Raw genomic sequence first — 16,205 nt, forward strand, 5'->3', positions numbered from 1 at the left:
TGCTGGGGGCTCCCTTGGACTCTGCTTGAATATCTTTGAGTTCCTTATTTCGGGTGGCTTTACCGAAATGTGAAGGGCATCCCGTGGATGCATTTTCAGGCTTTCGTGCTGTGTGTGTGCTGAACACTGGAAGGAGCCGGAGCCTTGTGCCACCGAGTCCCTGCCTGAAAACCCAGCTCCCTCTGCGTCTTGGAGTCTGTCACTCGGTGCCTTACCCCGCCATGTGCAGGGACGGCTGGGGCTGGTGAATGCCACACACAGGGCAGTTAGCCCTGTGGACGTCAGCAGGGACCTGCCGGGGGCCAGACTTCCCCAGCTCTGGCTGGGAGGGCCACGCCCTGTGATCAGGCAGGGGCCCTGGGGCATCAGCAGGAACCCCTTGGAGCCCAGGGCAAGATAGGGGGGGAGCCCCAGTCTGTCTGCATGTTGGCGTCTTGGCTTCCCCCTACACCTCTCATTTAGTGGGAGGGGAGCCGGTTTTGCAGTCACTGTGACCAGGTTTCACAGGTTCCAGCCAGAGCTGGTCATTTGCTTGTTTTAAAAACACTCCGTTACAGTTTCCACTTCTGTATGTTCCTGGCAGCTCCCTGACTCTCATGAAAGTCGCCTTCACTACGGAGCTCTGTAAAAGCACAAAGCTTCCCGTTGTAGCCCAAGTATTTTGTTTTCACATACTTTCAAAGCGTTGGGAAGGAGCAAAGTTAGAAATGTTTTTGAGGAGGAATGAAACCGCCCGCCCTGGTCATACGTGTAGCTCGGCGTGTTTCATGAGCCGCTGCTTCCACACAAGTCTGGTGCAGGTTGGGAACGTGGTGTTTTTGGTGACTTTCAACTCAGCATAAGTGTGCGGTTGGTTTTGCTTTGTTTCTGCCCCTAGGTTTGTTCTTGAAGGGGAGCCGGGGGTGGGGGGCGGTGCTGGCTGGACGCCTGCCTCAGGCTGACTGTGGACTTCCCGGCAGCCAGGGTCCCTCCCCGGACAATTGGGCTTAAAGGTCCGGAGAGCCCTTAGCTCCCATGGAGCCCGTCGCCATGTGGAACGGGACCTGGTTTTCACGCCCAGAGGGAAGGGAGTGGACAGGAAGCCCATGGTGGATACACAGGCCCCAGTGGCCTCACAGCCTGACCCCCTGCAGACAGCCGTCCTTGTGGGTCATCCGGGGCACCGTCTCCCCACCCGGCAATGTGGAACAGCTACGAGGGTGCTGGCGTCTCAGCTCCGCAGTCACTGCCCCAGGCCGCCTGAACTGGCGGCCTGTCCCCACTGCCCCCCATGTGGTAGAGCTGGGCTCGCAGCCCCAAGGCTGTTTCTTTACACTCTTCTCCTATTCTTTCCAGAATCCATCTACCGCCGTGGAGCCAGAAGATGGCGGAAGCTGTACCGCGCCAACGGCCACCTCTTCCAGGCCAAGCGCTTTAACAGGGTGAGTGCCCCCCGGGAGGAGATGCTGGGCTCTGCTCCACACTAAGCCATGGATGACCACAAGCCCTTCACGAGCTCCCTGAGCCAGCAAGTCTCCAGCTCAGGTCTTTTCTGACAGATGTGACCTGTGTGTCCTTGTCGCGTGACCCCCGTCCGGTACCATGTCCCGTCATGTGACCCTCGTCCTGGCACTAGGACTCCATGGGCATTCAGAAGGGACCCTGGATTTGTCCCGTAACCAGGATGCATGTGTTACCGCGCAGTGTCCCTGCTGGTTGCAAGGGTGTCCTGTGAAGCCCAGGGCCCGATAACGGCCCTCCATCCCTTGGCCCCGCTGCCCAGCTCACTCCGAAGGCTATACACATGGTGTTTCTCCTCATGCTGCCCTGTGTCCTGCAGAGACCACGGGCTCACGTGGCTTTGTCATTGTCCTGTTGCCACGTGGAAAGGAGGTACCTGCAGAGGCCCCGTGGCTGAAGACTGCCTGCCCCAGGGCTGCCCACCTAGAGCGCCACAGACTAGGCGCTTAGCAGGTCGGTCTGGTGTCTGAAGTCCAAAACAAGGACTGCTCTCAGGGCCGGGCTGCTCTCAGGGAGAGTCCTTCCTGCCTCTGTGTAGCTTCTAGGGTCGCTGGCATCCTCAGAAGCCCTGGGCTGGGAGTATAGCCCTGCAGCCTCTGCCACCTCCTGTCTCTGCACCCCACCCCCACACCCCCAACTCCTCACCCCCCGGACACCAGTCATGACAAGGACCCAGTTATTTCTGGGTGGACATGAGTTTGGGGGACACCACTGAGCCCCATACAGCAGCCGAGCACCTGCTGACCTGGGGCCCCACGCATGCCGGGTACCCTGCCCTGAAGGCTGGCCCCTGCACCTGGCACGCAGCAGGCACACACACAGCGTGGCGGTGTGTCGTTCCCTGTAATGGATGATTGGAGGAAAGGGCGCCCTGGGGGCTGTGTCAGGAGCGAGGGAGGAATGAAGCATGTCTGTTGGGAAGGAGGGGGCCCTGGGGCCTCCGACAACGACAAGAGGACACGCGGTCCTTGGGGCATCAGATACTGTGGGGAGGCTGGGCATCACTGCATGTGGACAGAGGGCGGGGGCTGCAGGGATGATGGGCCACCCGATGGGTGTAGACGTGAGACTATGGTGAACCACCCAGACAGACAAGATGAAACCTAGAGAAACTGAAACTTCCAGCCCCGACGACATGAGGTACCACTGCCTGCCCTCCCATGTTTATTTAAGAAACAGATGACCGACCAGCCTGTGGCCAGGCAGCTTCTCTCCTGTGCCTCTGGGCACCAGCTCGGTTCTGGCCAGAGATGGTCTCAGGCAGATGGGCCAGGCCACCCTGAAGGACCTCAGGGAACCACTCACACCCTTCTTGACAGAGTGACTCACTGGCCCACTATGAAGCCCACCCACTTGGCAAGGCTGCTCGGAGGGGCCTGGCCTCTCCTGCCTGCAGGTTCTAGGAGGAAAACGCATTTCTCTGTTCGTCGGGTGCAGAGCCTGGCACTCCTCCTGCCACCCCCTCCCCAAAATTGTGGGCAAGGCTTTTCCTCTCTAAGGAAGAACAGGAATTTGGGGTGAGCGTACCCACTCTAGCCCTCTCCCATCTGCTCTTCCCCCGAGCACCGACAAGCTTTTAACAAACACCATGAGGCCAAGGAGGGAGCCAACCCTGATACCCGCAGCCTTTCGGCAGCAGGCTGTTCACAGGTGGGGAAGTGGGCGTGTCGCCGTTCATCCCCAGGCTGGTTTCCCACCTTCGGTCCCCAGACTCCATGTCTGGAGGCCACACCATCCACGTATGTTTTCTGGGCAGTCACTCCACATGTCTCAGGAGCTGCACGCCTGGCTCTGCAGGGTCAGCAGGGCTCACAGGGACAAGCCGACGAAGGAGGTCATGTCTCTCCATCTTTGCTGGTGACCTAAGGACGAAAGCAAGGGCTGTCAGCCTTCCGGGCCAGAGCTCCCTTCACTGGACACAGCTGATCTTCTCGAGCAGAGAGAGGGGCTCAACCAGGGACTTGCAGAGAGAGGAGAGGAGGGCAGCGTCCTCCCCAGAACAGGAAGCACGAGGGGGCCGATGGGGACCCCAGTCTGTGGGATGGAACTGGTGGTCAGAGCCTGGCCTTGGGACCCAGGACACGAGTGTCTCCTGTAAGGGTGGAGGGTCATCCAGTCCATCACAGGGAGATACTGGTTGAGTGTGGGTCAGCAGGGAGGGGCTGTCCAGGGCTGGGTTCACGGCCGAGTGAGTCGGGGTGGATCATCAGGGAGGGTGTTCACTGGCATGGCCCGGTTTGGAACTGAGATCCCACAAGCCATGCAGTGCCACACACACACACACACACATAGAATCAAAACCTAGAAGTGCTGAGGGGCTCTAGGGAAACCTGGCAGTGGGGAGCAGGGGGAGTGGGTCTTCAGACTCAACCATAGGCACTTGCCAGCTGTCTGCAGCCCCCAAATGTTGAACACGAAACATGCAGGGAAGATGTTTGTAGCAAAACCTGGAATAAGAGATCAAGACAGTATGTGTGTTTAGTACCAAAGAGCTCTGGCCTTTTGCTAAATGCTTAAATCAGAAGTTGGGCAAGGGTGTGAGTGGTCAGTTAGAACAAGAGTGGTCGCTGCACATGAATGCAGGCACCCTTACCTTGTTGGTGACCAGAGAAACGCAGGACATTCAGAGCTGTCAGTGCCCCAGGCTGCTGTTTACGCAGTGACAGTCCTCGTACTTCCAGGGGTGCAGACCCAGACCCCTGCTTTCTGGAAAGCAGTTGGGGAAAAGCTCGGTGGCTCTAAGGTACCCTGTCCTGCTGTCCCTGCAGTGAGTCCATCCTAGAGGAGTGGCCACATCACTGTCATAGGCGGGCAGCATCTGAGCACCCTCCCTGTGCTGTGAGAACCCCCTGCCCTTAACCCCCCAGTGCAGGGGTTTGAGCCTCGGCACTGTATATGCCCCCTTCCCATCCTGGGACAACTGGAGCGGCCTCTGCCAGTGGCACATGGGCTACCTGTGCTGCAGGACTGGCTGGGTGGATGGTTCAAGAACTGCAGCCTTTATTATGAGCAGAGAGTCCTGCGCAGCCTTTATTATGAGCAGAGAGTCCTGCGAGGAGGGACAGTATGGAGTGAGAGGCAGGTGGGGAGACCCGGGTGAAGACACAAGCAGGGCTGGCCGTGCTGGTTGAGGATTTCTCCTGGGCTTTTCGAGCTGAGGAAACCTCCCCTACAAAGTAGGGCCAGAGAGTAAATGTTTCAGGCTTTGTGGGGCATGCAGTCTCTGTCGCAACTGCACAACTCTGCGGTCAATGTGACCACATAAGAGCAGCCCCAGAGGTTGATGACTGAAAACATGGCCAGCCAAGCAGCATGTGAGACAGACTGAAAAATACTTTCACCCATTAGTCTGTTAATGCATGTGATTTTCTGAAAGATGAAGCTTTATTTTTTTGTTATTATTTTTATTATTTAATTAATTTTTTAATATTTTATATTTATTTTTATTTATTATTACTACTCCTTTTCAGCTATGCCACACAGCTTGCGGGATCTTGGTTCCCTGATCCAGGATTGAACCTGTGTCTGCTGTGTTGCAAGACAGATTCTTAGACTGCCAGGGAAGTCCCCAAGGACATAAATTTTTTTAATAGTTCCATGAATGCTGACAAACAGGGCTGGAAACGGGGGTGAAAGCACTCTCGGGCTTGACACTCCCTCCTTGGATCCTGGATTTGCTCATGAGCAGTCACCCTTCTGGAGGCACCAGTGCCAGTATTAAACTGGACTGGCCAGAGTCAGAGCTCTCAAGAGGGGTGACCCTGGGGCTGGCCTCCCATCTGTCTTTCGCAGCCATCCACTGTCTCTTGGGCCATTCCCAGAGGGACCCCCATCACCCATATTTGCCTCCTTGGGGCAGGACAACTTGAGCAGTGTGGGGGACTGGGATACATGCTTCTTTTCCTGAAGTTGTAAGCAGTGGGGTGTGTGTGTGTGTGTGTGTGTGTGCGCGCGCGCACGCGTGTGCGTGCATGCATGGACTTGTCTTCAGCAGAGCTTTACTGGGCTCCCACTGAGTGCTGGGTACCATCCCAGGTGCTGTGGCTGTGACTGAGATGTACATGCTCTGTGTGGGGGAGAGGCTCCTTCCTGGGGGGAAATGAGTTCCTTGTGCCCACTGGCTGCCAATAGCTGGTCCTGCACCCTTGGCTCACTCTTGGGGAAGATTCGCTCTGATCAGCGCCGGTATAGTGCATCCTTTCTGTTCTCCAGGAGTAATTTGAAACTTTCTCAAAGGAAAGAAATTTGTTAAACATGGCAAAAGAGGGTAAAACATGTAAATGAGATATGGCTGGAACAGAAGTAAGCGGGAGACTGCCAATGTACGGACACCATGTAACCAAGGAGACAACTTGGGCTCCAAGTGGTGGGTGGGTGACCCCACTTCTGGACACACTCATCTTTGCATTTTGGGACTTCTAAAATCACAAAAACCTCACCAAACGAGCCAGTCATGATCATGAGTTTCAAGTGTTTATAACCAAGAGGAACAAAGATTGACCACTTAAAATCTTTTTAAAATGCTGAGAAAAATACAAGGGTGGACTTGTACTAGCATGGACATTCACAGGCAAGTCTGGGTCAGTCTCTTGTGGGGTCACTGCTCCTTTGTCCTGGGTCCTGGAGTGCACAAGGTTTTGTTTGTGCCCTCCAAGAGTCTGTTTCCCCAGTCCTGTGTAAGTTCTGACAGCTCTATGGCGGGGTTAATGGCGACCTCCTCCAAGAGGGCTTATACCACACCCAGGTCTGCTGCACCCAGAGTCCCTGCCCCTATCACAGGCCACTGCTGACCTGTACCTCTGCAGGAGATACTCAAACATTCAAAGGCACTGTGGTGCTAAAGACTCTTGAGAGTCCCTTGGACAGCCAGGAGATCAAACCAGTCAATCCTAAAGGAAATCAGTCCTGAATATTCATTGGCAGGACTGATGCTGAAGCTGATACTCCAATACCTTGGCCACGTGATGCAAAGAACTGACTCACTGGAAAAGATTCTGATGCTGGGCAAGATTGAAGGCAGGAGGAGAAGGGGACGACAGAGGATGAGATGGTTGGATGGCATGACTGATTCAATGGACATGAATTTGAGCAAGCTCCAGGAGTTGGTGGTGGACAGGGAGGCCTGGCATGCTGCAGCCCATGGGGTCACAAAGAGTTGGACACAACTGAGCAACTGAACTGAACTGAATCACATGGAGCCCCAGAGCTGTTCAGAATCCAGATGCATTCAGTGCCAGGCATGGTCGCCTCTGTGTTCATCATGCAGGGGTCATGAGTGGGTTTGGACGAGGGTCATGCAGTGGTCAGGCTCCCCCACAGCCTTCTCACCTGGGTCACTCCACTCAGGCGGAGCCCCTCAGCTGTTCTGAGCACAGCCAGGCTGGATTTGCAACCCCGCTCCAGGTCCTGCAGGCAAGGAGGCCCTGCCCACGGAGAGGTCTCGTTACCTGCTCACAAGTTCCTATGGAGGCATAGCCCCAGCCCCTCGGGGCCTTGGTTTCCTCAACCTTGGGAGAGACCCAAGCTGGGGCTACTGGGCCTGGGTGGGGCCTGTTACCAGGTGTGAAGAGGCCTCTTCCTGGCCTGGCTGCATGTCCCCTCAGTGTGGAGGGACCACGGGGGCACGGGCCTGGCTGCATGTTTTTACAGGGCAGTGTGTCCCGTTGGTGTGGAAGAACCACGGGGGCACCAGGCCTGGCTGACGATGCCTATTCTTGTCCATGCAGAGAGCGTACTGCGGCCAGTGCAGCGAGAGGATATGGGGCCTCGCGAGGCAGGGCTACAGGTGCATCCACTGCAAACTACTGGTCCATAAGCGCTGCTACGTGCTCGTCCCATTGACCTGCAGCAGGCATATGGTGAGTGGACACCTCGGCCAGCTGGGGTGCAGTCCACACTGCTGCCTCTGGGACCCTGGGCTTCCCCCTGCCCAGCTTGGGTCCTAACCCCGTCCCTGCTACCCACGAGATGAGAAGAGGGGGTGACGTAGGGGCTGCAGAGTGACGGCCCGGTCAGCACTTGGGTCGGGCCTTGTTCCCAAGCCCCAGAGTCCACCAATAGGGAGCTGCCTCAATTGTGATGTCAGCCATGGAACCTGGAGCTGGGGCCTGACTGCGGCCGCTGTGCGATGAGGGCAGGGCTGAGGGGACTAAGCGTTACTATGTGAAAAGACACATTTTATAAGCACCTGCTGGAAGGGTGGAACCTGAGGGCTGAGCAGCCACCTCCGCCTGTGGAAACGCAGGTAATTCCAGTGCTCATCTTGCCGTGTTCAGGGCGATGCTGTAACAGCTGAATGACGTGTGTTGTGACGTCACAGTGTGACAGGTGACTCCCGGTCATGCAGTGTCTCCAGAAGCCCCGTGTGGTGCTGCCTAGTCACTTGGCCTGTCTCTCTGCAGGATTCCGTCATGCCTTCCCAGGAGCCTGCAGTGGATGACAAGAGCGATGACGTGGACCTTCCCTCCGAGGAGAGCGATGGAAGTAGGGCTGCTGCTCCCACCCCCAGAACCCTTTCTAGATCCTCCTCCCTCCCAAGCCAGGGCCTGTGAGCATGGCCGCTTGCTGCAGGGCTGGGATGGGCTCTCCAGAGCAGGCGTGGGCGGGCTGGCCTTCCCTGGGTGCCCACATCTCTGTGCTGCTGCCTGTGGGAGTCAAGGTGGAGGGTGGGGTTTCCTCTGTTCCAACCTCGGGAGTTCTAGGAGGCACTAGTGCAGTGGCCGCCACAGATATGCATCTCTGGAAAGGCCTGCCGTGCCCAGTATTGCATAGTTCTTGGGTTTTAGTAGGTTTGGTTTTTTTTTGGTTGTGGAGAGTTGGTGTGTTTTTTTTTTTTTACTGCTAAGAAGCATTCAAGAGAGCAATTTTTATTCCATTTGGACTGATGGCCCTGCTCTGAGCTTCTGCAGTTCTGTGCATGGTCACAAGGGTGTACGAGGGCCTAGGCCTCACTCGATAAACACTTGTTCTTTCCCCAGGGGTGACATGAGGCCACGGAGCACAAAGTAGTACAGCAGCTCATGTAAAGGAGACTCCCAGCCACCACCCACCTATCCACCCACCATCCACATGCATCCACCCACCACCATCCACAAACCCACCATCCACACATGTCCACTCACCCACCATCCACCTCCACCATCCACACACATCCACCCACCCACCATCCACACACGTCCACTCACCCACCATCCACCTCCACCATCCACACACATCCACCCACCACCATCCACCCACCCACCATCCACACACGTCCACTCACCCACCATCCACCTCCACCATCCACACACATCCACCCACCACCCACCTGTCCACCCACCATCCACACACGTCCACTCACCCACCATCCACCTCCACCATCCACACACATCCACCCACCACCCACCTGTCCACCCACCATCTACACATGTCCACTCACTCTCCACCCACCCCCACCATCCACACACATCCACCCACCACCCACCTGTCCACCCACCATCCACACACGTCCACTCACTCTCCACCCACCCCCACCATCCACACACATCCACCTACCCACCATCCACCCACCATCTATACACGTCCACTCACTCTCCACCCACCCCCACCATCCACACATCCACCCACCACCCACCTACCCACCCACCATCTACACACGTCCACTTACTCTCCAGCCACCCCCACCATCCACACACATCCACCCACCACCTACCTGTCCACCCACCATCTACACATGTCCACTCACTCTCCACCCACCCCCACCATCCACACACATCCACCCACCACCATACACCCACCCACCATCCACACACGTCCACTCACTCTCCACCCACCCCCACCATCCACACACATCCACCCACCACCCACCTGTCCACCCACCATCCACACACGTCCACTCACTCTCCACCCACCCCCACCATCCACACATCCACCCACCACCCACCTACCCACCCACCATCTACACACGTCCACTTACTCTCCAGCCACCCCCACCATCCACACACATCCACCCACCACCTACCTGTCCACCCACCATCTACACATGTCCACTCACTCTCCACCCACCCCCACCATCCACACACATCCACCCACCACCATACACCCACCCACCATCTACACACGTCCACTCACTCTCCAGCCACCCCCACCATCCACACACATCCACCCACCACCCACCTACCCACCATACACACATCCACCCACCCACCATCCACCCACCCACCCACCATCTACACACGTCCACTCACTCTCCACCCACCCCTACCATCCACACACATCCACCCACCACCATCCACCCACCATCTACACACGTCCACCCACCCACCATCCACCCACCCACCATCTACACACGTCCACTCACTCTCCACCCACCACCACCATCCACACACATCCACCCACCACCATCCACCCACCATCTACACACGTCCACCCACCCACCATTCACCCACTCACCCACCATCTACACATATCTACCCATTCTCCACCCACCCCCACCATCCACACACATCCACCCACCCACCATCCACCCATCCACCATCTACACACGTCCACTCACTCTCCACCCACCCCCACCATCCACACACATACACCCACCATTCACCCACCCACCCACCATCTACACATATCTACCCATTCTCCACCCACCCCCACCATCTACACACATCCATGCACCACCCACCTACCATCTACACACATCCACCCACTCTCCACCCACCCCTACCATCTGCACACCACCCACCCACCATCCATCCACCTGCCCCACCTGTCTACCCACCCAGCTGCACACCTTGAGAAAAGAGACTGGAAGGCTTGACATCAAATCCTTCTGCTCTCTCGCTTCTAGAAGAACCATGAGGGAAAGTTGTCACAAATGCAGATTTCCAGGCCTCGGCCCCAGAAGCTGAGAGTCAGCAGATGGGGGTGGGCTCTGGAAGCTGTGTTCTCCCAAGTCTCTCGTTGAGGCAGAAGTAGCTGCTCCAGGCCTTCCACCTGAGCACCAGGTGGCCTGGCCTGGCCTTGCACTGCGTGTCCACAAAGGGACAGAGGCCGTGGGAGTCCCTGGGTCCTGGGCCACATCCCTGTTGATGGCTTTGACCCCCTCCCCCTTTTTCTTTCTCTTCACCAGTTGCTTATATTTCTTCAACCCGGAAACATGACAACATTAAAGATGATTCTGAGGTGAGTAGAAAATGGCTCATTGGTGTCTGTGTCTGTTATAGAGGTTCATCAGCTCATTTCTGGGGCCACTGTGGGAACTTAAAGGTGAACTAGGGGTGTCCGGGGGCCTGGTGGGCATCGGGGATTGCATACACTGAGGCGGCGGGGTCACAGATCTGAGAAGTCTTTGAGACTTAGCACAGAGGCAATCTCCAAATAGGAGGTGGGACTGACCCTCTAATCCCTGGGCTGGTTCCCGGGGCAACCAGCCACACCCTCAGGTGACCTAGAGGCTTCCCTCTAGGCGCTTCGTTAACATGACAAAGGGACACTTCGCTGGCTGTCAGCACCTGGAACCTCCTGGGGTTAGGAGCTCTGTGCCAGGAATGGGGCCCTGGAACAAGTAGGGACTTTGTATTACCAACCACAACATCACAGTTTGACTCTGGGTGATAAATGAGGCTTGAGAAGCTTGGTCCCGAGCGAGGGCGGTTCCAGCTGGAGCTTCTGTCCACAGAACCTCCGAGAACAGCAGTACCTGGCAAGGCCACGCCTTTCCCAAAGTGCTTGTCCCCTCTGGACTTGAGCTCTTTCTTTCTCCCTGGTCATTTGTGTGTGCAATGAGTCAGGAGCACTCGGTTACCTTTCCTCCAGCACAAAACCCTCTTCAGAGAGTCCTCAGGAGGGGTGCATGTGCTCACGTGGCCTTTCCCTGCCGTTGAGGGTCACTAGAGTGACGCTTGCTGTGGCGGGTCTCCTGAGGCATTAGCAGGTTATGGTTTGTGCCCCCCAGGAAGGGCCAGGTGAGCTTCTGATCCCAGCACCGATGGCCTTGGGGTGTGTGAGCCCATGGTCACCTCCTCAGCAGTCAGGGCAGTCTGGCCCTGCACATCCCTCCTGGCTCACAGAGGGGCCACCTGTGACTGGTGATGGCTCCTGGATCTCTGCTCCTTCCATCAGAAGCTCTAGAGGTCTGCTCCTGGGTGGGAAGGGCATGGGTGATGATGAGTCCCCTCCCGCTTCCTCCCATCTTGTCCACCCCCATCAGGACCTCAAGCCAGTCATCGACGGGATGGACGGGATCAAGATATCTCAGGGGCTCGGGCTGCAGGACTTCGACCTGATCAGGGTCATCGGGCGCGGGAGCTACGCCAAGGTCCTGCTGGTGCGGCTGAAGAAGAACGACCAGGTCTACGCCATGAAGGTGGTAAAGAAGGAGCTGGTCCATGACGATGAGGTGAGATTGCATCTGTCCCCCGTTGTTGTTGTTCAGTTGCCAAGTCGTATCCAATTCTGTGACACATGGCCTGCAGCACGTCCGGCCTCCCTGTCTGCTCCTCTGTGTGCCAGTAAGCGCACAGAACAAAGTGTGTGCTTTCACCACTTTCCAGTGTAAAGTTTAGTGACTTTTAGCGCATTCACGGTATTGGGTAAGCGTTGTTACCGCCCAGCCCGCAACATTTCCTCCCCGTGAACAGTCCCTCTCCAGTCTCTTCCGGCCCCACAGCGCCTGGCCACTTCTGTCTCTGTGCATTTGCCTGTTCTGGACACTGCATGTAAATGGAACCCTCTGTGGGACCTTCTATGTCTGGCTTCTCTGACGGAGCATCTCGTTCTCACGGTCCATCCAAGTGTATCGAGGAGCGGCACCTCCTCTTTCTTTTCTAGGCCTCAGTCGTGTTCTGTTTTATGGACAGGCCCCGTTTGGCATGTGTGTCCGTCCCTGATGAGCACGTGGCTTGTCTCCATTTCTGGCTGCCGTGAACGTCTATGCGGCTGTCTGGGTCCCTGTTTTCACTCCTCTGGGTGTTCACCTGGGAGGGGATTACCAAGTCGTAGGGTCATCTTGTGTTTCACTCTGAGGAACAACTGAACCGTCTTTCCCTGTGTCGTTTTACATCCCCACCAGAAACACACGAGGGTCCCACTTCTGCCCATTCTTGCCAATACTGGTTGTGTTCTATTTTTTGATTATCGCTCTTCTAGCGGGTGTTTAGTGGCTTTGACAGGCATTCAGCACCTTTTCATGGGCTTCTTGGCTTTGTGTACTTTTGATCTGTTCTTTGACCCCCTGAGCGGGGGTTACATCCCTTAGAAGCAGACAGTGACTTCAGAGGGAGCAATGATGATGTCACTGTGAGACAACTTGATACACATGGAGTGGGGGCCATGGGAGGGCTGCCTAGGCTGGAAGCTCAGAGGGCAGAGCCAGGGCTTCACCAAGTCCCCACCTGCCCTCCCAGCAAGTGCATTTGTGCAGTGCACACACCACCCGGTTGGCCGCCAGCCCCTGGTGCTGAGCTGACAACTGAGCTGGTGCAACCCTGCCTCTCAGCTGAGGAAGCGGAGCCCTGGGGAGGTGTGGAACCCAGCCGGTGTCTTCACTGATGGGAGGTGTGGGGCCCAGCCAGCATCTTCACTGATGGTCACAGCCCTGCAAGGTGATTCCAAGTCTCTGCCCAGTGCACAGCTGGCTGGAGGGTTGATGGTGTCTTTGGGGGGTAGGGCAGTTTCTAGAATGCTGAGAGGAGAGGTCTCCAGGGAAAATTGCTGCTGTAGTTGATCCTGGCATCATCACATAGCCAGGGCCAGGGCTGGGGTCTGGACTTTGAGATGGTCTCAAGAGAATGAGACACTAGGAGCAGGCAGATGGGCCAGCTGTTTGCATTCTGAAACTCTGCCATCCTATGGCCCCGGGCCTGGGCCTTGGTCTGTGGACTGAGGGGTGGCCCTCATCTGATGCCCGGAACCTGTGAGCAGGACCTTATTTGGTGAGAAGTGATTACGGATCATGGGATGGTCATTCTAGATTATCTGGAGGGGCCCTAAATCCAGGGACAAGTGTCTTTTTAGAGAAAGGCAGGGAAAGATTTGAGACAGAAAGAAGGAAAAACACAGTGAAACTGTTAAGAGGGAGGCAGACAGGAGCCAGAGGCCCCTGGAGGTGCAGGAAGGACCCTCCGTGGGGACCTGGGCGAGAGCGTGGCCCTGCCCACACTTGAGCTCAGGCTTCTGCCTCAAAACAACGAGAGGACGCAATCTGGAGTGTTAAAGCCCAGCAGTCTGTGGCATTTTGTTACAACAACCTGGAGAGTCCAGCAGGCGGGAGGAAGGCAGACCGGGGGGCTTGGCCTCCGTGTGGGGGAGGGGGTATCGTGTACCCACTGAGGTTTCCTTCCTGAGCACCTCGGTGGCCAGGCACCCTGGAGAACAAACAGGGATGGTTGGCTGTGTTTAAGGCTGGGTTTGCACTTGAGACTCCGAGTGGAGACGCCAGTTGGCCATCGCTTAAGCAAGCAGAGCTGGGGTGGGTAGGGCTGGTCAGATGAAGCCATTCCTCCCAGAGCACCTCCTTGGGGGGTGGAGGTCAGAGGGATCAGGACCCAGCCTACGATGAGGAACCCAGATGATCTTTGGCCCTCCAAATGTGTGCTGAGAGTTCACTAGTTTTTCCCAAATACCTTGGGGGAAGGCAGGCTACTCTGAACACATCTCATTCCCTCTCACTTTCCCTGAAAGAAGGGGATTAACTTAGAGAATTTGGGGGCCTGGGCCTCATGCAGTTCTTCTTTCTTGGGTTGGAATGGAACCAAAGCTGGGACTGTCAAGCTGACTTTTCTCCAGGTTTCAGCATGTACTGTGAGGGAGACAATCCTATTGTGGGAGCTGGTGCTTGGGAGATGAGTGTGGGGTTTGGGGAATCCTCCACTCTCCGTTCCTCCCTTCTTAAGTGGAGATGATATTACAAACCTTCCATGGCACCATGGGCAACACATGAGGCCAACTCACAGCTGGCGATGGTGGCTTTAGTGATGCTTTGGTAGAAATGGTGATAAATGATGATGGTGATAGCTGATGAGTAATGATCCTGATGGTAATAGAGATGGTCATTGTGGTGGTGATGATGGTAAAGGTAATGGAGATGATAGTGATGATGGTGGGGATGGAGATGGTGGTCAAGGTGGTAGTGATGGTGGTGGTGGGGATGATGATGGTGGTGGTGATGGTAAGGATAGTGTTGATGATAGTGATGGTGATAATGGTAAGGATGGTGGTGAGGATGGTGATGGTGATAGTGTTGATAGTGATGGTGAGGATGATGGTGATGACAGTGAAGGTGGCAGATGGTAATAGGGACAATGGTGGGGATGGAAAATGTCTTAGTGGGCACTTTCTTTCCTCTCTGCATTGTCTCCCCTCAAGCAGAGTTGACAGAGTTCCTCTCTAGCCTCCCCTTCCCCAGGATGTCTTTGAAGTATTCACACTCTCTGGCTTCTATTTCAGGATATTGACTGGGTACAGACAGAGAAGCACGTGTTTGAACAGGCATCCAGCAACCCTTTCCTGGTCGGCTTACACTCCTGCTTCCAGACAACAAGTCGGTAAGATAAGGGGTGTTTCTCGGATTCTGCTGCTCTCTAGTCTGAACTGTGGAGAAGCTGAGTTGGCGTGAGGTTTCCGCTTTCATCTGCGGGGCCCTCCCATTTGCAAGTGTGGGGGCTTTTTGTTTCATCACATAACTTTGTTCTCAGCTGGTGTCATATAACTTGAATTTCATACAAATGAAGCTAAATTCTTTCATTCTATTTACAAAATATTTATTGAGCACATCCCACTGCATGGGATACAAGCATGGGATTGGGTGCTGATATGGCCCTGTGAGTGGGAGGTCTATCTCTGTGCTTGTGGTTCTCACTGATAGTGGAATAAAGTAATAAACACCAGGAGCTTTACTTAAAAGCTTTGTATATGTTAGATTTCTGCTTTAAAATGGTTGGAACTACTGGTCTATGATATTCAGGGTATACTCAATTTGGAATTTTCTTGGCCAGATGACTTGAACTCACACAATTTGTTTTATTTGAAAAATTACTGTGTTCTGGGTCAGAGTCCTCAGGGCCCACCCCCAGGTTCGGTGACTTAGGAGAACTCTCAGGACTTAACACATTGTCGAATTCAAGGCCGAGACTTACTGCTGGGAAAGGGTATAAAGCAAAATTGGCAAAAGACAAAGATGCTTGAGGTAAAGTTGGGAGGAACCCAAGCATGCACTGGCTGGAGTCCCTTCACTTGGGGTCCCATGGAACTCCTTGAATTCCTCTGGAAGGAATCATGAAACCTGGGGTTAACTGGGGTGAGTCATGTAGGCACCTCTGCCTAACATGTGCCAAATCCCAGGCTCCCAGTAAGCAGCAGGTGTCCAAGGCAGATGCGGTGTTTCTGCAATGTGATCACATGAAGCAAGCTCACTTTTAGGGAGGGTTTGCATCAGCTCAGGGAGCCGGTGACTCCCCTGGAGTGGGCGTGCGGCAGGGCGGTCTCAGCCCTGCTGTGCTCACTGTCTTTGCTCAGGGTCCCCTGTGAATGAGCAGTGAGTCACCCCCCACCCCTGTGTGCCCCCTCACCTCCCCCATCTCCACCCCCCTGTTCCCACAGAACTGGCCTTTCCCCAGGTCTGCAGTTGTCTCCCGGCCCTGTCCCCAAGCTCAGTGATTCTGCCTCCTGAGAGGTTCTCAGCCTCCTCCGTTTCCTCCCCCTGAATCCTGGCCACAGCCTCTCGGGGCATCCGG

At 55.6% G+C, this 16,205-nt stretch overlaps 1 protein-coding gene and 1 long non-coding RNA gene across 5 annotated transcripts in view; one reads left to right on the top strand and one right to left on the bottom strand.

Moving 5' to 3' along the window:
- PRKCZ (protein kinase C zeta) overlaps positions 1-16,205 on the top strand; it is a 99,181-nt gene that overhangs the window by 69,027 nt on the left and 13,949 nt on the right. For 3 of the 4 annotated variants that reach the window (XM_020873859.2, XM_020873862.2, XM_020873865.2), the window contains 6 exons: positions 1,336-1,421; positions 7,227-7,358; positions 7,902-7,983; positions 10,604-10,656; positions 11,684-11,872; positions 14,920-15,017. In XM_020873859.2, coding sequence (XP_020729518.1) covers positions 1,336-1,421; positions 7,227-7,358; positions 7,902-7,983; positions 10,604-10,656; positions 11,684-11,872; positions 14,920-15,017 — 640 coding nt within the window. Of the gene's footprint in view, positions 1-1,335; positions 1,422-7,226; positions 7,359-7,641; positions 7,745-7,901; positions 7,984-10,603; positions 10,657-11,683; positions 11,873-14,919; positions 15,018-16,205 lie in introns of those variants that run through there. The other variant, XM_070474153.1, reaches the window with a different exon arrangement.
- Positions 3,793-4,779, bottom strand: LOC110125022 (uncharacterized). Its single transcript, XR_002309941.2, has 3 exons — positions 4,455-4,779; positions 4,094-4,278; positions 3,793-3,947 (listed from the first exon to the last, which is right to left on the bottom strand). It is a non-coding gene; the product is annotated as an uncharacterized lncRNA (long non-coding RNA).

This window comes from Odocoileus virginianus, chromosome 11, assembly GCF_023699985.2.
Source record: "Odocoileus virginianus isolate 20LAN1187 ecotype Illinois chromosome 11, Ovbor_1.2, whole genome shotgun sequence".
Taxonomy (NCBI): Eukaryota; Metazoa; Chordata; class Mammalia; order Artiodactyla; family Cervidae; genus Odocoileus; species Odocoileus virginianus.